The sequence below is a fragment of the Anser cygnoides genome, chromosome 24 (assembly GCF_040182565.1).
Source record: "Anser cygnoides isolate HZ-2024a breed goose chromosome 24, Taihu_goose_T2T_genome, whole genome shotgun sequence".
Lineage (NCBI taxonomy): Eukaryota > Metazoa > Chordata > Aves > Anseriformes > Anatidae > Anser > Anser cygnoides.
In genome coordinates, this window is record NC_089896.1 from 6,658,863 (window position 1) to 6,680,636 (window position 21,774).

The 21,774-nt window shown below is 50.3% G+C and overlaps 3 protein-coding genes across 7 annotated transcripts; 1 reads left to right on the forward strand and 2 right to left on the reverse strand.

Moving 5' to 3' along the window:
* Positions 1–422: 422 nt before the first annotated feature.
* KPNA6 (karyopherin subunit alpha 6) lies at positions 423–18,590 on the reverse strand. Of its 5 annotated transcripts, none has more exons than XM_048049589.2 (14): positions 18,437–18,590; positions 10,085–10,218; positions 9,255–9,350; positions 8,860–8,959; positions 8,459–8,553; positions 7,378–7,509; positions 7,063–7,151; positions 5,957–6,056; positions 4,804–4,967; positions 4,341–4,419; positions 3,817–3,942; positions 3,087–3,214; positions 2,403–2,581; positions 423–1,441 (listed from the first exon to the last, which is right to left on the reverse strand). In XM_048049589.2, exons 1-14 carry the CDS (start codon positions 18,438–18,440, stop codon positions 1,257–1,259), a joined length of 1,611 nt encoding a protein of 536 aa, XP_047905546.1. In that variant the 5' UTR covers positions 18,441–18,590; the 3' UTR covers positions 423–1,256. The 5 variants fall into 5 exon arrangements, with proteins under 5 accessions (XP_047905546.1, XP_047905542.1, XP_047905544.1 ...); XM_048049585.2 differs by having other exon boundaries at positions 9,992–10,218; XM_048049587.2 differs by lacking the exon at positions 18,437–18,590 and adding an exon at positions 13,949–17,605 and having other exon boundaries at positions 9,992–10,218.
* A 615-nt stretch (positions 18,591–19,205) lies between these two features.
* Positions 19,206–20,879, reverse strand: FAM229A (family with sequence similarity 229 member A). The gene is made up of 3 exons (XM_066982493.1): positions 20,092–20,879; positions 19,509–19,646; positions 19,206–19,397 (listed from the first exon to the last, which is right to left on the reverse strand). Exons 2-3 carry the CDS (start codon positions 19,625–19,627, stop codon positions 19,295–19,297), a joined length of 222 nt encoding a protein of 73 aa, XP_066838594.1. The 5' UTR covers positions 19,628–19,646; positions 20,092–20,879; the 3' UTR covers positions 19,206–19,294.
* On the forward strand, positions 20,387–21,650 carry TSSK3 (testis specific serine kinase 3). Its single transcript, XM_066982492.1, has 2 exons — positions 20,387–20,531; positions 20,904–21,650. The coding sequence occupies exons 1-2, from the start codon at positions 20,387–20,389 to the stop codon at positions 21,563–21,565; spliced, it is 807 nt and encodes a 268-aa protein (XP_066838593.1). The 3' UTR covers positions 21,566–21,650.
* The last annotated feature ends 124 nt before the right edge of the window (positions 21,651–21,774 follow it).

Below are 21,774 nucleotides of genomic sequence, written 5' to 3' on the forward strand. Positions count from 1 at the left end.
CCCCGAGCCCTCCCCCTCAGCAGCCCTCCCGCCGCCCCCCGTAGCCCCACAGAGGTCTCGGGCCCGGCCCGCCCCCGGCCCGCCCCCGGCCCGGCGGCGGCCGTTGTTCAGTCAGCAGCACAGCTCCGGGCGTGCCCGCCTCACAGGCGTTACATGCCTCACGTACCGCTTTCTGTGCGGCCCCTGTAGACAAATCCCTACCCCTATGTGATATAAAAAAATACAGAATTTGGATTCTTTTCCTGAAGTAAACGTACATGATGTGACTGGGGTAAACCCCAAACTGAGGCGCGGTGCCGCCGCAGTCAGCACCACACACAGCCCTTAAACCATGCCCCCCAGCCCAGGTCAGAAAAAAAAAAAAGAAAATCCAGAACTCAGAACACAATTTTTCTCACAGGAGAAAAAAAAAAGCTTTCAAGTAAAGATGAGGATGGGTTTCACCATTTCAACAGTTCTGTGACTCCAAGCAGTAGCAATGCAAACAAAGCCTGTGCAGCGGCAGCTGTGCTTCCTCTCAGAAACCACCCCAGCATCCCGCCCTCTTCAGGTACCAGCTTTGGGGTCATGGTGCTTTTCTCCTTGTAAATGCTACTAGCAGTTCGTCGGGAACAAGAAAATCTAGGCCAAGGGAAGAATCCTTCCCCCAGAAAACTCTTCCCAGGAGGGGGAGAACGTCCCGCTTCTTTGTCCATTTACAGCATGTATCAGGGGAACTTGGCCCAGCTCTGTCAGGACTGTCCACTGAAGGAGGGTCGCAGAAAGGCCAGGGCTAAACTTTGCTCTTGGCAAATTAGAGTCTTTAATAAGAGTAATATGTGCAAAAAATTAAATAGATCAACCCAGGTTTCCAGAATTATTGTTGTCAGAATGCTTACTTTCTATTTGTGTTCTTACCCAACCCAATGCTGAAATCTCAATTAAGTACCCGAGGTAAGAAGTGACATTTGGGAGAGATCACCACAAAGAAAAAAACCCCAAGAGGTACAATCTGTTACCTCAGTGTTCTTCCTCCACCCAGATGCCTGCATTAAAGACACGTATGCAGCAGCAAAAAGAAAAAATGTGCAAGACATCCCCTCCTTTCCATGAGGACAAAGCACTGTTTCTAGTTGTTTGAAGGAAGAATTGTTTCCTAACAGGTGGAGTGGGTGTTCAGCCTTCCATTTGCAAGGAGGAATGGGACAATCAGCTGCTCCCAGTTGCTTTCTGGCAAGTTTGTGGTGTTGTGTTTTTTTTTTTTTCCCCCAGACACATTATAGCTGGAAACCTTCCATGGGGGCTTCAGCTTGCTGGAAGATGAATTGCTGCTGGTTCTCATCTACCTGGGGAGCTAGGGTGGAGTCATCCTCTACTCCAAAATAGTGCTCAATCAGGTCAAAGGCCTTCTGGTAGATCTCTTGGTTCTCATGGCTCTGCAGGAACTCTATCTTATCCAAGCCTTAGAGAAGAAAAAGTGAAATGCAATGAAACAAGGAGGTCCTATTGTTCACGCTGTCCCAAATCCATCCTCCACCCTTCCCTCTATTCACTGCAAGACCCTTGTCTGTGTTAGAATAGCATTTTGTGAGCAGCACTAGCAGCTAAAGCTAACTATTCCTGTTTCTCTAGAGTTGCTTGTGGATTTAATCTGTACCGGAAAGCATTAATGCCTTTCCAATTGTAGGTTTAGCTGATACAGCTAAAGCAGACAGTCTCCAGCAGAGAGCTGCGAGCACAAAACTGATCATCAATGAAATTAATATCACTGTCTGTGAAAAGTTTGGCAGTTGCAGGGGGAAGGAGGTAGGGCCTGTCCCAGTAATCTCCAGCAGAAGGGCAGCAACAGCTTTAGCTGTCCCAATTAAATCCACTGCTGAACAGGATGCATCCAAGCATTACGTATTCAAGAATTTCAAGAATTATTCTTACTGGGACACACGATGTAACAGTGAGAGGGCAAAAAAGACACTGGCAGTATACAGGGCATTTCAGACCAAAATAGGAACTGTTCCTCAGAGCATTAGGAGCAGGACAAGAAACACCAAATTAGGCCTCTCCAGGGAAAAGCTACGTCTCTCTGGATTTCCATCACACAACTGCAGCAAGAAGTGTCACGGACTTCTTACTTAGCTCAGCTTATTTTGATTAATATTCCCAACAATGCGAGCCACAATTATCCAGTTGGCATCCAGCTCTAAGAAACCCAGGTAAGTGTGATAGTTCTTGCTTCCTAGTGTTTTGTCTTACGCTGTATCGTTAAGACTCTAAAAAAAGACAGCATGATCTATTATTGGAGCAAATACTGACTAATTTAGAATATACCAAATCCCTTCACTAGTCGGAAAAGCAACCAAAAACCACTTAGCATCAGACCTTTCAATATAATCTGTTGTTTTCAAAGACCACCAACCACAACCTACCATATGCCTCTTCAATCAAGCTACAGTAAGGGTTGATGCCTGTCCCACTCTGGTTGGCTTCTTGCTCTCCAAGCCTCAGTATGTTCTCCAGGCCATTCAGCGCCACCTGAACAATCTTGGAGTCCATGACAGTCAGCAGGTCACAGAGAGGCTTGATGCAACCCAAATTTACCAGGTATCTAAAGAGAGCACCAAGAACATAGATTCACTTTCAGGATAGCTAGCATCCCCTTTGCTCAGTTATAAAGAACAGGAGAAGTGAGTCAAGCTAAAATATATTGCTTTATTTTAAGGTAAGATTTCTATTTTGCAAGGCTAATTTTTAGCTACTTATTTGCATTTGTATACAACCCCTCCCCTTTTTTTAAAATAAAATTTCTTGAAATGCAGGTGCTATTCAAATTAGATCCACACTGTATTTTAATCTGTCATCAAGTTTGGACATTTAGCCTAGTCTAAGCTATGTAAATGGGATGGGAGGGAGTAGTTTGGACTGGCTTATCCTTAATTCAGAAGGAAACTACAATTTACAGCACAGCATGTGATCTGTATAGCTTGGCCTGTGTCTCAGGTACTCTCCCTGAGGTTCTCCAAATGAGTCCCTTGTTACTTGTTCTTGCAGTTCCCATAAAGACGAAGCTACCATACATTCAGATTTCCCTTAAGAGGAGCCACAGCGGGTACCTGATCTGTTCAGGAGTTCCTCCTGACGTTGCATTTGTAATTGCCCATGCTGCTTCTTTCCTCGTACGGAATTCTGCTTTCTGCAAGATTTCTATCAGTACCGGGAAAATGTTTGCATCTATGACTGCCTGGGGAGAGAGAATAGTAAGTGTTTGAATTGACAACATGGTTTCTAAAGAGGCTATTAAGAAACCTGAACAAAATCTCTACTTCCATTTTCCAATTCAGAAAGAACTTTCCAAGCTATTCCCCTCAGTGATTCCTCCATTTCATTCTTCAGCCAGATCCTAGTAATGCAAGATATTCAATTCTGTAACTAGCACAGTAGATCTTTATTATTACATCAATACTGTAGGAATGCTTTCATCATTTATCTGCCTTTGTACACAGGTCATTGAAAGGATAATTAAAACTCAACAAGCTACAGCTTTTCAAAGGGGCATTTCTAATTGCATATAGAGAAACTGGGGCCATGTCTCTCATTACTCCAATGATCCAACCTGTGGGACTCATTTCAGCCCAGTCTTTGTAGGTACAGTTAGCACATTTTTTTTTTTTAAAGCTTTTGTTTGGCAGATGGCTAGGTGCAGAAGTCTGCAAATAACTTCCAAATAAAGGATATGGAAAAAACAGCCTCAAGGCATCAGATATGAAAAAAATGCAAGTTCTTAATGCTGAGCTTGGAATCTAGGATTTTTACAAGTGTACTAGAGAAGACTCAATGCTGTACCTGTATTTGTGCTCTGTTTCCTGCTGTGATGTTAGATATAGTCCAGCAGGCTTCTTTCCTGATTGACTCCTTGGGACTACTTAATAAGTGAAGGAGACATGGCAAGGCTGAACAGTTCAGAATCACCTTTAGAGAAAGAAAGCAGCAGTTAGATCACCAGTATCAGGCAGAAAGCTAAGTGCTTTCAATTTTCACACCGTGAATATGCTGTATGGGCACTGCAATTCCCTCCCTGACCTTTTAGAGAAGAGGGGAGCAATGGCACTTCTACATTATGTAGTAAAGAAAGGTATTCCACCCCACCTCCCATATAACCCAAAAACAGAGTTTGAGTTTTTGAAATTGCACTATAAATACACACTTCAGAGTAGCAAAAAAAAAAAAAGAGAAACGCAAATTGTGCACCTTGATCCTAAGAAAACTTGCTGCAGACATACAAGACCATACTTCCCAATTTCCATACATATTATTAAGAGCTGTATTCCTCTTTAGCTGCACCTGTAAAACATTCCTATCCCCCTCACCTGGGTCTGGATGTCGTCTCCTGTCACGATGTTGCCAACCGCTCGCAAAGCTGGGGAGGCCACTTTGTAGTCATTGTGCCTGCAGGAAAGATGGTGCAAGGACAACAAATACATCACTGCACTTGGATATTTAGGCAATCCTCCCCCCAGTCTCCCATCTGCATTACTTAGTATTCCATTCCCTAGCATACAGTCTCAGTCCAAACCTCCGTTCAGTAAGTTCTCCTTGGTGTACAGCATTAACTAGCACTCCAGCACTAGAAAATGCTCTGGCTCTCTCAGAAAGAAGAGGCCAATAACCTACAGCTCCCACCCTGCTTCAGACCCTTTTGTAACTGCCCCAGCAGAGCTGGTTACAGCAGTGCCTGGATCCTGCCCCCACAAGGTGGGGAGCGCTCTGACAATTTGGGTATGAACTGCTGCCCAGTCTCACCAGGCTGAAGCAGTGAGGCAAGATACTTACATTAACAGCTCCACCAGTCGCCGACACACCCCCGAGTCAATAACTGCTTGAATTTTCTCATTGGGGCCATCTGATAAATAGGAAAGAGCCCAGCATGCATCTGCCAGCAAGTCAGAGTCACTGTTGAATAATAGCCGGGACAACACTGGCAGGCAGGGAGATACCTACAACAACAGCCACCACCCCGCATTAGTCACAGCCTGTCAAGGACCACCACATTTGCATACCAACACCACACGGCCACGCTGACTGACAAGATAACAATATTGAATGTCCACAGCTTCCTTCCCCAAAGTCAGCAACTTCCTTGCTGGCTTACATACCTCGTAATCACGGTTTAAAGTTACCTCAACAGCTTTACTACTAAACTAAAACTACATCCCTTCCTCTTGGACCAAGTGCAGACTCCTGAGACAAGTGCTACCATGCACGCTGCAGTTTGGAAGCTCCTTACATTTCTTATGCAAGAGCGCTGCTCCATTTCTTGTTCTCACTAACCCTAAAAAGCTCAGTATTCAGAACAGCCACAGTTACACTTCCAAGTGCTTCAAGTATTTGTTTTTATATTTACACTGAATTTAGATTTCACCCCTCACTGCAGGCTTCCCAGCTTTGATAAGCAAGCTTTCATTTTAAAAACACAAAACAACAACACACTGATCTAAAACCAGTTTCAGATTTACCAAACAAAAAAGGATGAGACAGATCTGAACGACCAGCAGAACCTTCTGTTAGTGCCACTGGCATACCAGGGAAGGGCAAGAAGAAAGCTACCGCAGCTGTAGTGTAGCTACAGAGGTCCTGTTCTGTAAAATCTGGATGCCTCAATTTCAAAGTTGCAGGCTTCCAGCATACACAACAAAAGAATTCAGGGTAGCCCAGAGTATGTGCTACTTACACAGAAGTCTGGGTTTGCCCCTTACTCGAGGGGCTAAGCTGATGGGCTGCCAACAGAGCCATGCAGCGAGGTTGGCAGAATATTAAACAGGCACTCGAAAATCTGCTGAACAGTAAGATCCACCTCAGCAGGAAGAACCTCACCCTATTCCCTCCCAGAACATCTTACAGAAGTCCAACGGCCAAAAATAATTTAGACAAACATCTTGGCTGGGTGTCTCCCCATCACATCTGCCAACAAGGCACTTACTCTCACCTTATCGAATTCAGGTGGCGGACTCTTTCCTCTGCATAAGTTCGACAAGGCCCAGACAGCATTTCGTGTCATTGTCAACCTGGTGGACTTTGTAAGGAGCCTAAAGAGACAATTACCACGCATTATCCTTGGTGTAGAACATAAGTTGCTGGAAACCAGCAAGGGAATAAAAAAAATAATTGTACAACTGTAAGGAAGTCAAACCACTATTCCACTTGCTGTGGCTCAAGCCATGCTCTTTGTCACTTGAGCCTCTCAATGAGCAAGAGGAGTGAAACGCACCTACTTCTAGAACAAGCAGCTATTTTCCTAACACTACAGTGACATGGAACAGGCAAGCTCCATGCTAGACAAGTTGCAGAAAGAAGTGTAAGTTAGTCAAATGCAGTTCCAAGATCAAATTCAGCCCAGACACTCGCACCAGAGGTGAGATGGCCTCTCAGTGACCAGCTGACAAACTGCTGTCTCTACTCTGCAGTGGGGACAGTAAGTCCTGGGGGCTGAGGAAGGCTTCGGTCAGTTATTGCTGAGAGAGGGGACTGACAGGAGGACCAGTATAGCCAACCAGGTCATTTGTGACAAAGCATCAGTTTGCCAAGGACAGGATACAGTAAACAATCGCTTCCAAAGCAGCGAGTGGTACTGGAGAGCACACTCTTGACAGACAGATCTTCTGACTGTGGTGGGATGTACCGCACCAGAGAGCTGAGAGGCAAGGTGGTGTGCAGAGACCTGCTTCCCTTTCCTCAGTCCTAGAGAAGCCCACTCAGACAAGCACCTGAAATCCACAGCATAAGCACAAGAACAGGCATTTGGAGGGACACAGTGAAACAGCAAGGCCTATGACTTCAGAGAGGCAAGCACACTGCAACAGCACCCGCTGCAGATTCAGAGCAGTGTAAAGGTTTGTGAGAAGGCATGTTATCTACCAAGTCCCACTAGTTATCAGATACTTGTCTGAGCTGCCAGTTTATCATCTGGTACCAATGGTTTGATTCCCATCAACACGCATTGCTAGGGAATCTATTCATCCAGCTCAAATATTGCTCTGCTGCAGTACAGTGGGACTTCACAAAGTGTATTGGCAAGTATTCATGGCTACTCACATTAACAAGGGAGGAAGAATAGCGCAGTTAAGGACATAATCTCTACACACAGAGCTGTCTCCAGCAATGTTCCCCAATGCCCAGACAGCCTGAAAGGAAACAGCAACAGTTTTAGCATTCACGCAGTTTCCAAACAGAGGAAGAAAAGGGTAGTGTGCTAAGAAAGCATTTTCCTGTAACTCCAGGTAACAGACACTTCAGTTTGTGGTCTGAAGCTAGCTCTCAGACTAGTCACTTATTTTAAACATTATATTTTAACTGTGTGCGATCCGCTGTGGTTCTTTCCCTAACCCCAAAGTAAGAAGTGAACCTTACCTGTTCTTGAACATCCTCAAAGTCAGAGTTTAACAGCTCTATAAAGATAGGAACTGCCCCGGCCTCAATTACTATTTTTGTTTGTTGGGAAGTTCCTGACGCAATATTCGTCAGTGCCCACGCTGCTTCAAACTGAAACAAGTAGAAATGACAGAAGCGTGAATAAAATAACCCTGATGTAGCAAGGTATTTGCTATTAAATTTCAGCCAGAATTCTTTCATCTTCTCTTAAAACACTTGAGAGAAAGCATTCCCCAACAAAACACCTCAATACCCTTAAGAAAAAGATTTTTCTTGAACAGTAAGAAAAACCCACACCTGCCTTCTCATAGGCTCAGCTTAACGGGTGAAGACATTTACCTCTACAACCACTTTCCTGTACGAAAGTGGAGAGGCATACCCCAGAAATACATGGAACAGGAAGCTTTATCTACTCAGTGCAAGCAGTTCTAGCCCACCCTCTCATCTGGCTAACACTACAAAGATGCCTCATGATACATGGCCCTGGGCCAGAGGGAAGATAGAAAATTATGAAGGCAGCCATCGGCTCTGAGATCCAACTCCATGTATGGAAGTATCTTTAACTCCTACAAGATAACTATAGTTATTACCAAGCTGGAAGGAATCTCAAAAAGCCATCTAGTCCATCCCTCTGCCCCACGGCAGGGTCAGTACTACCTATGTCACTTCTAACAGCCACTTAGCCTGTTCTTAAAAGCCTCCAATAATGGAGGTTTTTCCTTACACAATTGCTCCCTACACGCTTACTCTGTGGCTCCACTAGCTTCCAGCAGCAACATCAGACACAGGAATGATAAATTCCCCTCTGCTGCAATTGAAATACAGTTTTTCATTATTTTTGCCAGTATTCTTCCAAGAACTGAATTTATAGCAATCTATAACTTTTCTGTTGCCCCTTTCCAAGCATTAAAGCTATCTTTATCTTCTCCCATACATCATACAACCTGCATCTTTTGGGTTCAAGACCACTTTTCTCTAATAGCACCAGCGGGTTCATGCTGCTCAGCTGCAAAGATTTAACAGCTACAAGCCAGGAAGAATTCCTAACAGTCTGCTTTACCTGTAGCGTGCAATTTTCACTTCTTTTCAGGAATTCAACAAATCTGTCCACCACTCCTTGAGTGTTTATCACTTCATCTATTGGAGGATTTGGCTCTGAAATAGCAACGCAGTGTCAAAATAGTATATAACTCTAATACAAGGCAATAACAAGCATGAACTATTATTGACCTGAATGGTTTCAAGCTGTACTGAACTTGGCAGGACAACTCCACAGAATCACTTTCAGTAAGATTTATTCAATTATAAATAGTTAGTAAATTTACTAGATTATCAAGTTTCTAGATCATAGCCTTCCCCAAACTCAAAGCTGGAAAAACTTCTGTAAAACACTTCAAGTGCACAAATACTCCTGAAATAAAGCCTATGTCAGATCCTTGGGCAGGGACGAGTGACTTTTACCTTTGGAAAGTAGCTTCCTGAATTTCTGTGTGGTTGCTAGCTGTAGGTCAGGGTCATCTGAAAAAAGCATCTCTACCATCTCTCTTGTGATCACTCCCTCCTGAAAGGATGCAAAGGAGACAGAACAACAGTTCCATGTCACATTAAGCTTATTTAAGGTATCACAGTCCAGACAGCCTACCACAATTTTGTGCTTGCTATTAATCCAAAGATGCGCTGTCTGAGATTACAGCACGCTATTTGCTTCCTGGCAGACTTCTCCAGTTTGTTGTAGTAGTACTAGCAACATTCCCCGAACCAGGGAAAAACAAACAGGTTGTGGTTTATCAGTGTTATGCAGTCCACAGCATTAAATCTATCTGAAGGCATGATTGCAACAAGGAGAGGCACCTTACCCCACATGTTGTAGAACTAACATAGGAATCCACGAGGAGGCTGTCAAACATGGAGGCATCTTCACTGATCAGTTCCACATTTCTTCTTTTAAAGAGCTGACAGGGAACAAAACATGGGAGTCATTATTAGAAAGCAATGATTAACAGTCATCGTAAGTAGACATTCTTGTTCCCCAAACAAGATACCATCAGCTATAGATGAAGCGTAACCTGAATAGAAAAGTAGTCATTAATAACAGCTCTGCACACTGAAGACTAGCTTGGCATCTAAACCCTGATAATAAAACATGCTAAGTCTTGCTCTCAGATATGCAAAGGCTCAAGTCACTAAAGCACTGGTATAGGCAAGCGCAGAATTTGGCCTAACAAGTTAGGGAAAACAGGGAGAAGGCAGCTTGTAGATGATGCAATCATTTAGTCTGAGCCACGCATATCACCTGAGAATCACCTTTCACTTTCACAGACCTCCCAGCAAAAAAAAAAAAAAAAATACAGCTCAGAGTTAAGAAATGCACGCAGCCCACACTTTCACTTACTCTCCCTGCTTCTTGATGAAGCAACTCCATTCACTAATTAATAACAAAAATTAAAAACAAGGATCTGTGAACAAAAACCTTCAGTACCGTAAAGACAAAGTGCTTGGAGAGCCCTTGGTATGAGCGACACTCTGTACTAGGTACAAAGGAAAAGCAAAGCAAGATCTCAGAACAGGAAAAATAAGAGGACTGCCAACAAACCTTAATGCACAGATCCTTGAAGATTCCCGTTTGGCAGCAGCACAATCTTGGTTGTGTTAAGGCTGTACACAAGCTAGTCAAGATGAGAGTTACCTGTTGCTCTCGTTTCTGTTTGCGCAGTTGAATTCCTTCCTCTTCTCTTCTCCGACGCATTTCCTCAGGATTTAGGGCTTTGTTCTTGTAACTCTTCATTCGATAGTTATCCTTTCCAGGACTCGCCATGGTTTCTGTGAAGAGGAAAAAAAGGCCTCAGATTTCTGGTCACTCTCTGCTCCTTTACCAGTGTATCATTTTCAACAAGAATGTCGGTGCACATCAAAAAGCAAAGAACAGCCAGATTAAATAGCCTTTTAATGTAAAAAGCAAGAGCTGGTCTCTTACACACTGAAGTAAAAGCTTCAAGCTGGAATACGATCCTGAGATTAGTTCAGGTGATGCGTTGTTGTGGCAAGAATGTTGTTAAGTTTGTAGGAAGCAGAGTAGATTTACTGTTCTGAAAGGAACCTGGATCCAACGTCACAACGTTGAAGCACGTTACCCATACAAAAGGCTTCTCCTCCAAGAGCTTCACTGTCCTCAGGAGGTGTGTAACTAAGTTCTGGCTTGGTATTAGCAGAACTTATTCCCCTTGTACCATCAGGGAATAATCCACACCTCAACATTCCTTTCCCCCCCAACATCTGCTGAAGGCCGTTCTGATTGTCGGTCAGTGACTGCATCAACTTCAGCATTTCGGAGCAGCCTGTGGAAGTACCAAACCACATCTGCATGGCAAAAACCCAACAGAGCTCACAATAAACTGCAGCCTTGATTTTACAACTCCACTAAAAACACCGCAAAGAGACAAGCTGCACATATCACGGGCCATGTTTGCCCTGCCAGCTTACTGCAAGCCTTCAGTACCTGACCTACTTATTTTGCTGCTTCATCTCTGACTAACGCAGTACTTCAAACCTGATTACTTGTGTATTTGCCTCCCAGTCAGGGAAGTGACACTCCACTATTTGGCGCAGTAAAAACAACCAGGGCCAAGCAGTAGCCTGAGCACAGCAGGATATCAATTCCTCAGCTGCACCCAGCTACAACCCCCTGCTTCGACCACATCAACTCCTTTCGTCATCTTCCCAAACGCTCCCTTTCTCCCGTTTATCAGACAGATCGCTTGGCCTCACGTCTGTGCGCTTCCCAGGACAGGGAGGAAGCAGTGATAATGCAGAGCAGCGACCTGCCCGTTAGCCCTGAGACCAGACGACAATTCCCTGGCAGTCTGCTGGACACCAGTATCTGTGTTTTGTCCACCTGCCCCTAGCAGCTGGAAGAAGCACCCTGTGAAAGTCGGCAGCTATCTCCTCATACCTCCTCCTTCAACCTTTAAGTGCTCCTCAGGCACGTTGCTTACAGAAAGCCCACGTCTGACTTATCAGCTGCCTCCAGCCACTCTGGAAGCCCTCCAAGATCAGCTAGAGAAGTTTCAGACCTTACTGCCCTCCTGCTAGCAGGGCCCACAGCCGAGCCAAAGACAGGCAGGTACAGTGTACAGACATCCAGCGGCTCACTGCTATGGAAAGAGGAAACAACCAGAAGAGTTCACGTTAACATGAGGAAACAAAATACTTTCAGTTATAGGATTTCAAGACAATACCTAGAGACATTAGAGAGTCACACTCCTCCTCGCAGTATCTGCTTTCTGAGAGGGCATTCCCTTCCCTGGCCAAATCAGCAAGGACATTCTTGTGAACGGCAACAGACAAACACCACCAAAAAAATCAAGTTCCTCTGGTCACTTACACTGCAACAAACACCCATGCCGCTGGCAAACAGTCCTGAGCCCGTTCTGAAGCTCAGCTGACCCCAGAGACATGCCAAGGCTTGAGGAGGTGTAGCACAGCGGGCTGTGAGTTTTTTGGCTCCTCTGAGGCTGAGAAGAAACCACCAGCTCTTCATCAATAAGAAGCAGTATTCCAGTGCTGTATTAGAAAGCCCTTCAGTAGTTGTTTAGGGCACAGTAGTTCTACGAAAAAGGGACTGCATCGTACTTCAGCACCACCAAGGAAAACACACAGAGCCTCCAGGGAGTGGAGGGCTGAAACAAGTCAAAGCAGGGCTCCTTTTTTCCTGAGCTCTCTTCTCGCAAGGAAGAGGTTCAGAGGAATAACTGGCATGCTTGCAAAGGCATTTGACACACCCACCTTGTCCTAGAGGACCACTGACGTAGCAAGGAAGCAGCCTGAAGCTCTCAGAAGCCAGGCCCCTGCTCCCCCTTGGCCATCCCCCTTCCTACAGGGCTGTATGCCAGGGTAGAGGGGAAAAATCTTTATTTTTGACCGAGTAGCAGCTATTTCAGGAGATAGAAGATCTTCCAACAAGGCGTCATCTACATACAGATTTTAGTTCAGGAATTAATTTCACCACTGCCATTCGTTCTGTAGGTGAAGCATCCATGTGACTACCCCAGCACTAACGGCCAATACGGGCACGTAAAGGAGTAACAGCTTAATTCAGAAAGATTACAACAGAATCCCTAACAGAGACAAATTTGCTACCTCCCTTCGGAAGGCAAAGTCCCCAGTTAAAAGGTAGTTTTTAAGAAAGGGAGGAAGAAAAAGTGATTAAGTGGCTTAGCAGTATGCCCGGGATTACCGGCCAGTTCGTCCCACAAATAGCTGAGCGGCATGTGACAGTCGAGCTGCCCGGGGACTTGCACACCCCGGCAGCCTGGAGCTGGCTGTCAGCGCAGAGAGGGAAGCCGGCCAGGCAGCAAGGTCTCACGCCCTCGGTGTACGCTGTGCCGCGCAGCGTAAGGCTCCTGATTTCAGGAGCTTTGAGCACCACCCTGACACTGCAGGGAACCCCCACGGAGGCAGCCAGCCCCTGCAGGGTGACTTTCTGTGCCAGCTGTACCACCACACACCTCCGCGCAACCGCCACTGGTCTTCTACTTTATTTCGCACACCTATGCCTCCTCAGGTCCTTTCTCTTGACTTTTTTCCAGTCCATCCTGTCCCAATACTTTGACGTGGGAATGCCAATTTGTTACCTCACCTCCCATTTCTATGGCAGCGACGTCACAGGTGCAAAATTCTGACTCTGTGGTGAGCTCAGCTGATGCTGTCAGCACCAGGCTGCAGCAAGCGCGAACACGTGGAACAGAACTGACAGCAGGAGGCCAAGCACACACAAATTCTCTGCACAAAACATCTGGCTCATCCAGTATATCTGCAAGCCAGGCTTCGGCAGCGTTAACTATTAACTGAAATTCTACCCACACGGCGATCCCACTAAGTCAGGCCGGAGGGGCCGTCTGATTCCCTGACCAGGAAAGGCACTCATCCACAGTCATCTATGAGTGACGTGCAGACAACGCTCAAGCCACACGTTTTCACTTTGCAACTTAACGTAAATTGTCGCTCCGAGAACTTTCTGCTTTTATAGAAAAGCTCTTGACTAAGAGGCACTGGAAACCTAACTAGAGCACGTTTCTTTTAGCTGCTCGAAGTTTCAGCAGCCACCCAAACCTCCACAAAGCGCTAGGACAGTGCCTTGCGCTGCGCCTCTCCTAGGACAGTTTTCTTCTCTAAACAACCAACCAGGCCCTGCCTTGTATCAAGATAGCATCAGCTCACACCCTGGAATTACAGAATCGTTCTGATGTTGTTCCAGGCACAAGTCCTGGGCTCCGGGCTTCCCCGCAGCGCCCCACGGAAGCGGGACACTCAGGCTGCTTCCTCCTGCACCGCAGCGCTCAGCCCGCAGCCCGTCGGCAGCTCCCCCGAGCAGCCTGCAGCTGCCCCGGGTACCCCGTTCCCTGCACGGCAGCTATGATGTAAATGTAAATCAAAGACAGGCTTTATCAAGTTAATTCACTCTGGGAACGCTTTCAGGTGGTCTGCGAGCTGAGAATTCTCTTGCAGGAACTACAGGAACAAACTTAGGGGGCGAAGCTTAGCCGAACAATACCTTTTCAGTTCCCTGCGTAAAGGAAACCCCTTCGGGAGGCCGGAGAAGTTTGGCTCCTGCTGTAGGTTTGCTGGCAATGGTCGGCTTCAGTGAGGAGAAATCCTCGCGTTGTCACGTAAGCCAAAGAACGATAGAACGAAAGAACGCCACCCTCCTCCTTACCCTATGCTGAATGATGAGAAAGTTTTTACCACGTAAATGAAAAAACAGGGTGAAGGTTGGACTTTGAAGGCTCACCAGAGCCCTCAGGCCCCGCAGCCACCCATATAAAAGCCAACAAAGCCACAGCACTCGGCCAGAAAGGCAATTCCAGGGTCATTGCTACCACGCCAAGACTATAACGGCTTCTTAACGTTACTGAATCAGAAACCCAGCCTTGCTTCTTTCCAGCTGACGCTCTCCCCACTGCTCTGCCTTACAGAAAGGAACTGCTTCCAGCAGTTTTTCAGCTGCTGATTAGAGCCTCCGAGCTGAGTCACTGCAGGGGCTCGCACGTCTAAATCGGGACTTGTGCTGCTGAGTCAGACTGGAGGGAGAGAACAGAGGAACAGTTACACTCACAGATCTAACCAGGCTTTTTTTTAAGCCAAAACACCCTTTCACGAAGGTAATCTTTGTACGGTATCTATTACAGTCCTGTTGCTGGCCACAGGACATGTACCTAAGGCAACACCTGGCCAGCAAGGAGGGCTGACAGCCGCGTGTTTGGAGTTCAATACAGCAGCAGAATTACACAAGGGCAAATTAATGCATTTGATGAACTAAAAGCACTGATCTCGGTCAATTGGCAGCCCCTTGGTACCTCTCAAAGCTAGCCCAACTGAGCAAGCAGCAGGCCAGAAAGGCCTCTTCCAGCCCAAGCCTTCCCTGCCACAGCATGAACTTGGTCACTTACAAGGAAAGAAAAATCCCTAAGCTCCACGAATCAGAGCAAAACACAATCGACGACCTAAAAAGTTGCATTTGACAACCTTGCTGCTTACATCCTTCGCATCTCTTCTCCCCGGCAGAAAGTTTCTCCAGCCCATAAACTCGCCTGAAAAGCCTGAGGAACCCCCTGCCACCTGCCTCCCTGCAGGCCCCGACCCCAGAAATCGGTGCAACGGCAACAAATGAAACAGCATTACGCATTCCTGAAGCGTCTCAAAACCTGAACCCTCTCTCCACGTAGCCAAGTATTAACCACCACTTTCTTTGTAAGCGTAGTGTGGCTCTGAAGACCACAGCTGATGTCTTGCAACTGTAACAGCAGTAACAGCCCAGGTTTGCTTGAAATAAGTTTGTACACCCTCTCTAAGTTTACTTGATAATTAGCAGTGCTTGTGTGAATTCTCTGTTTCCTGTCTTATTTGTGAAAGTTCCTGAAGTCTGAGAAGCAACAGAAACAGAAGTTCTTCTGAACCTCAGATACGTAATGCGTTATACGTCACTACAGGCATGTCTTTAGTCAATTCTTACATGGATGTTTAAAGCACTTGCTTTACAACACAGCATAAAGGTTCTTGGCAACAGCAGCTACAGACACAGACCTAACTTCTTTAGAGGAGCGTGTCCAGGACAACTTAATGGTTTAGTTGAGAATGTAGAAAGCGAAGCCTAAATAATCGGTACTTCCTGAACACAAACCAAGTGAAGTTGGTTATGGTGAATATACACAAACAGTTGAATTATCAGTGTGCACCGCATGAAGAGGCCGCTCCGAACTGGTGGCAGACATGAGCCCAGGACAGGTTCCTACGCCAAGCCTGTCATTTTATACTGAACCTATCATTTTGATAGTTTCGTAGTGAAAAGTAAATTGGGAATAAAATCACTTCATCGCTCAGAAGGTGACGGAGGGAAAAGGAAACCAAACAACTACATAAGGAGTGCTGCCAAGCAAGCAGCAACTCGAGGCTTTTCCTCCACAGCCCTGGAGTGACCCAGCTGCCGCTAACCCTGGAGAAGAGGCCAAGTGCTGTGCTCTGTCACTCGCACAGGTCTGGCTTGCTCGTTTTGTTCTCCTGCTTTTCTGTCCTCCTGCAGGTTCTCCGAGTGCCTGCTCCAAGCAAGCAGAGGCAGCAGTCTTGCAGAGCGGTCTCAAACACAGGCTGCTGCCACCCGGGTGCTTCTCCCGGAGTACACCGTGTGCTCACAGAGCACTTATCCACGCAGTTATTTGGCTGTCTGGTGCAGCAGTCGCCGTTGGCTCATTCCCGTCAGTTTTCGCTGCGAGAGCCAGGGCCGTGATATCACTGCAGGAATGTGCAACAGCCTCGCTGCTGCCTGCGGAGGGGGAGGGGAGCACAAAAATTCTCTTCGGAGGAATTAAGAGCCCTGCAGCATACTTGTCTTTCACCACGGTCAGCCCGAGATTAGGCCTCCCTCTGGCTGTCCGTGCCCGATGTAAGGAGAACTCGCTGTCCTTGAGCCTGGTTCTCTGAACACGAACTTCAACTCTACTTCCTCCTGACCTTTTCACCCCAAAAGTCTGGCGTTTGGCACCTATAAATCCCCTTCAGCCTGATTTACATGTCCCAAGACCTTCAGACTTCCTTAAGAGCGTATTGATGATCTGAGAAGTATAACTCCCTCTCGCCTGAGGTCAGGGAGCCCTTTGTAACAGTTCCTAAAGCAAGGATCAACTCAAACTTGACCCACAAGAGATACAGGAGTCCTACAGCAGCCTGAAATAGAGTTGCAGAGAGCTACAAAATTCCAAAAAGCTCATCCCTCCCAGCACGTGCTTTTCTACGGAAACAAGCAGCATTGTGCTTTGATAAGCATGTTTATCTGGACTTCAAAAGTACAATAGCTTAAAAGTGAAAGGCTGGAGGAATTAGTACTTTCCCTATTACACCCACCACTTTGATGATCAAGCTCCCCTTTACAAAGTTCATGTTTGCTCTCCCGAACTCAAGCAAACAAAGCAAAATAGCCAAGTAACTAGTTAAATTCATCAGCCACAAGAGTTTTGTTGAGAGCCTAACGTTACTGCTGGATGGGCTGAGCAGCGCAGCAAAGACACTCGGACATTTGCAGTCTGTGCGGTGAATGAAGAAAGAACTGACGGGCGTTTCTAGGAGGTGAGACCAACGCTCTACAGCTACCTACAAACCACAGCACCCCCGACCCACACCCTGCGAAGTATAGCAGCCTTCTGCCACAGTTCAGACCTATTAACCCAGAGCACTGAAAAAGCAGTCTTAGCTTATTTTAAAAGTTACTTTTAAAAAGTTTAAGTGGGAAGCGTTGAATGGCTGCTGTCAGAAACGTGTCCGCTTCAAGCTCCAACGAGAAACCGCAAGGCAGAGGGGGGAAGGATGGGAAAGCTCCTTCGAATATCCTCAGCCACAGAAAGCGCACGCAGTTTCCAGACGTGCTCCAACAGGCCCAAGGACGTTTTTCTATTCAAAGTTGCCAGTCAAGGTTTTACATCAAGCTGCACATTAAGTTTCAGAAGCTGCTCTAGACGGGGAGGTGCTGCAGCCGGGGCAGCTGCAGACTCGCAGCCGCTCACTTCTGAGCCTCGCAGGAGGCGGCTGAAGATGGCACAGGAGCTCCTGACATCTTGGTCAGGCTGCCTCCCTCCATAAAGGGCATTTTTAAGACCTCTAAGGGCAACTCTGGTTAAAAGCTGCTGCAGTTGAAAATTGATAAGACCTTAATTTTTGCCTCAGAGACGAAGCTCATGTGGAACAGGCCTACCGCAGGCTTCGCTTCCCCGCTCCCCTCACCCCTCCAAACCCCCCTCGCTCCGTCAGGCCTCACGGAAGCGCCACGGCCCCGAGCGGGGAGCTTCGGTCTCAGACCACGTCCAGGATGCCAGAAACCTCCTGGCACTGCGGGACCCGCGGAGGGGCAACGCTCAGCGGTTATTTGCTTGTAGCTAACGAGAGGGCTGCTCCTCCGGGCCCTGCAGCATCTCCAGCTTTATGCTGACAAACACAACCCCCCCCCGTACGCTCGCTGCCTGCAGGGTGTCCGGGAGCCGTTCCCTCATCCCGGTGACGGGGCGCGGGGACAGCCCCGGGGGCTCTCGGCGCTGCCGGGAGCGGCCGCCTGTGGCTGGGCTTTGAGGCCGGTTTAGCTGGGAACTGGGGAGATACTGGGGAGGATTTCCGTGAGGTGAGGCGACGAGCCGTGCTCTGCTGGGTCACGGGCAGGAACTGCCGGTCGGTGTGTCGGTCTGTCAGTCAGTCAGTCAGTCAGTCTGTCCGTCCGTCCGTCCGTCCGCAGGTCTGTCCCCGCCCGTCCCCCCGCAACCCGCCCCGGGTGAGGCCGAGCTCCGCGGCCCCGCACCGAGCCCCCCGGCCGGCCCAGCCGCCGCCGCACCGGCTCCCCCCCGCCCGGGAAAGGCCCCGCCGGGGCCGCGCTGGCTGAGCCCTGCCCGCAGCTCCCGGCCCGGTGAGGGGCACGGGCGGCCCCGGGCCGGGCCGCAGCCCCCGGCGGGCCGGCGTCCCCCCACCCGGTCCCGTCCCGTCCCGTCCCGTCCCGCGCCGCCCTCACCCATCGCGGCTCCTGAGGCGGCGGCTCCCGGCGGCGGCCACAATATGGCGGGAGGGCGGCGGGGGGCGGGCGGCGAGCGGCGAACGGCGGCCGAGAGGAGCCAAACGGCCCCGCGCCGCGCGGCCCCGCCCCGGGGCGGGACGGGAGGAGGGACTCGCCCCGCCCCAACGGCGTCCCCTCAGCCATGGCCGCTCACGTTCTGGCCCCTCACATCCCCCCAGCCCCAGCCCCTCACGTCCCCTCACGTCCCCTCGCATCCCATCCCCTCAGGTCCCCTCATGGCTGTCCCCTCACATCCCCTCAGCTCCATCCCCTCACATCCCATCCCTTCAGCCCCTGTCCCCTCATGTTCTGTCCCCTCGTCCCCCCAGCCCCTCACATCCCCTCAGGTCCCCTCACGCCTGTCCCCTCACATCCTCTCATACTCCATCCCCTCACATCCCCTCGGCCCCATCCCCTCACATCCCATCCCTTCAGCCCCTGTCCCCTCAGCCCTGTCCCCTAGCATCCCATCCCCTCACGTCCCTCCAGGTCCCGTCCCCTCAGCTCTCACCCCTCACGTCCCCTCAGCCCTGTCCCCTCGCACCCTGCTGTCCCCCAGCCCCATCCTCCCACACCCCAAGCCCCGCCATGTCCCCACACCACCCTCAGCCTGCCGAGCCGGGGGCAGGCGGCTCCGGGGCCCCCAGGGGAGGCACTGAGGGGACACAGGCCCGATCCTGCTCCACATGCAGCTCGGGGCAGGACAGCACGCACAGCAACACTCTAAGATGTCCTTTCATTATAAAGTGTTTAAAGGATCTGTGTCCTTCGCAGCTCCACGGCCTCCTGCAGCAGGGGCTGAGCGGCGCGGGGGCATCAGGTGGCGCGTGGCCGGCAGTTCCCTCCCATGGCAATGAAGACGTCGATGGGGACGTGGGGCAGGGTCAGGCAGTGGCTCCCGGGGCATCGCCGCAGCTGCCTGTGGGGAGAGAGCAGGGTGAGGGCAGTGGCACGGCACGGCACGGCACGGCACACCAGGGCCGGACCTTGCACCCCACAGGAGTCCTGGCAGGGCTCAGCACCCCCTTACCTTCCCGCAGGCTGCTCAGCACCCACTGGCTCCTGAGCCTCTGGAGCTGCGGCCAGGCTGGGACAGTCACCTGCCTCGATGGGGAACCTCCGGGCCTGTGGTGTTTCCTGGGAGCTCATGTCCGGGCCCTGGACGTGGCTGACCGGGGAGAAGGAGCCGTGAGCTGGCAGCACAGGGCCTGGCCCCAGCAATCCCCAGCCCCACACAGGGGGGCCCAGGGCTCGCCGGGGCCGGGTCTAGCCCTGCCGAAGGGCAGGAGGCACTGCCCGCTCTGGTTCCAGCTGCCAGAGCTGGCTGGATGTGCCCAGCTCGGAAGCACGGCTGCGAGGCAGCAGCAGCAGGAGGCTGGCACAGGGCACGGCCGCTGCCTGCCTTCGGCGTCCCCTTGCTGGAGGTGCAGGATGGCACCGAGCAGCAAAGCGTTCCCAGCACGCCAGCTCTGAACCCCCTACTGCCACCCCCCAGCCTGCTCTGGGGAAAGAGGGGAAGGGACACGGAGGGGCAGCAACGGCAAAAGGAGGGGGAGCACGTGTGGCCAGCCCCGCATCCCCTGCGTTCCCCACCCCGTGAGCCCCCTACTTACGGTGCCCACTGAGCGGGCGTTCCAGCACAGCCCTATCCGCCCTGCCCGGCCGAGTGGCCACCCTTTGACGCACATCCGTCATCTCTGATTCACGCAGCATCAGCTGCATCATAATAGCACACCCGGGTTTAACAGGTCCCCCTATGCTCCCCTTCACACAGCACCAGGGCACAGTCAGGGCCTTGGGGTGCTGTGCATGGCAGCGGGGACACGGGGAGCCCCTGGCTGCTGCGATGCTGTTGTGTAGTTGCTGGGGGTTGACCTGAGACTGAGCGGTCCCAGCTTGTAGGAGGACATGGAGGCGTTTTTGCTTGCCAATGGCTACCAGCTTGGCAAGACCATTGGGGAGGGAACTTACTCCAAAGTGAAGGAGGCCTTATCCCTAAAGCATCAGAAGAAAGTGGCAATTAAAATAATTGATACGAGGAAAGGCCCAGAAGGTAAGAGGTGGCCCCGAAGGGACTCCAGGCTGAGGCACCATCCCTCCTCGAAGACTTTTCAATCCTGCCAGAAAATAAGCTCCCCAGACTTTCCACCTAAGAGCAGTTTGGCCAGATGCTGACCCCCAGCGGAGCAGCCGGGGGCCATGACCCAAAGGTTATTTAGCTGGCTGCTCCTCCAGCCGCAGGGAGCCCCACGTGCTGGCAGAGCCCAGCATCCCCTCTGGATGAGCATTCCTGGGGAAAGGCTTGGTGCCAGCCCACAAGGCACTGAGCGCCCACAGTGCGCCCTTCCCTCCCTCTACCCATCCCCGTGGTCCCAGCCAGGAGAGGTGCAGGGCATCACTCTGTGAGTAAATTTTCTCCTGGCAGAATTTATTCAGAGATTCCTGCCCCGGGAGCTCCAGATCGTCGGGCGCTTGGACCACAAGAACATCATCCGGGTGTACGAGATGCTGGAATCTGCAGAAGGGAAGATCTACCTCGTGATGGAGCTGGCAGAGAACGGGGACATCTTTGACTGCGTGCTGCGCGAGGGTCCCCTGCCTGAGCACCGCGCCAGGGCGCTCTTTCGCCAGCTGGTCGAGGCCATCCGGTACTGCCACGGCTGCGGGGTGGCTCACCGCGACCTCAAGTGCGAGAACGCCCTGCTGCAGGGCCGCACCGTGAAGCTGACGGACTTCGGCTTCGCCAAGCTGCTCCCCAGGGGCCGCCAGGAGCTGAGCCGCACCTTCTGCGGCAGCACGGCCTACGCGGCGCCCGAGGTGCTGCAGGGGGTGCCCCATGACAGCTGCAAGGGCGACATCTGGAGCTTGGGCGTCATCCTCTACGTCCTGCTGTGCGCCTGCCTGCCCTTCGATGACACCAACATCCCCCAGATGCTGTGCCAGCAGCAGAAAGGCGTCTCCCTGCCCAGGCACCTGGGGGTCTCCAGGGAGTGCCAGGACCTCCTGAAAATGCTCCTGGAGCCAGACATGGTCCTGAGGCCCTCCGTGGAGGGGGTCAGCAGGCACCCCTGGCTGGCGAACCCCTGAGAAGTGCTCGCTCTGCTCTACCCCCCTGGGACAGATTGCTTCTAAAATGAAGATAAAGTTGGATGTCAGTGTTTACCATCTGTACAGCCTCCTGGGTGCCCTGCCAGGCCTCTGGCTGGCAGAGACATGGCCTGGTTCATATCTGGACACTTTCATCTGCTCCCTCAAAGCCCTCGGCCTTCAGTGGCAGGGAGCAGGACAGACACAGC

Bases quoted from the DNA above. Each gene is read 5' to 3' on its own strand.
- KPNA6 (XM_048049585.2), bottom strand. The intron at 8,554-8,859 runs GTAAAAGTCACT...TTGCTATTTCAG, and splicing joins CAGGAAGCTACTTTCCAAAG to AGCCAAATCCTCCAATAGAT. The intron at 7,510-8,458 runs GTAAAGCAGACT...TACTTGTTTCAG, and splicing joins GTGAAAATTGCACGCTACAG to TTTGAAGCAGCGTGGGCACT.
- FAM229A (XM_066982493.1), bottom strand. From the start codon at position 19,627: ATGAGCTCCCAGGAAACACCACAGGCCCGGAGGTTCCCCATCGAGGCA. The intron at 19,398-19,508 runs GTAAGGGGGTGC...CTCTCCCCACAG, and splicing joins GCTGAGCAGCCTGCGGGAAG to GCAGCTGCGGCGATGCCCCG.
- TSSK3 (XM_066982492.1), top strand. From the start codon at position 20,387: ATGGAGGCGTTTTTGCTTGCCAATGGCTACCAGCTTGGCAAGACCATT. The intron at 20,532-20,903 runs GTAAGAGGTGGC...TTCTCCTGGCAG, and splicing joins TACGAGGAAAGGCCCAGAAG to AATTTATTCAGAGATTCCTG.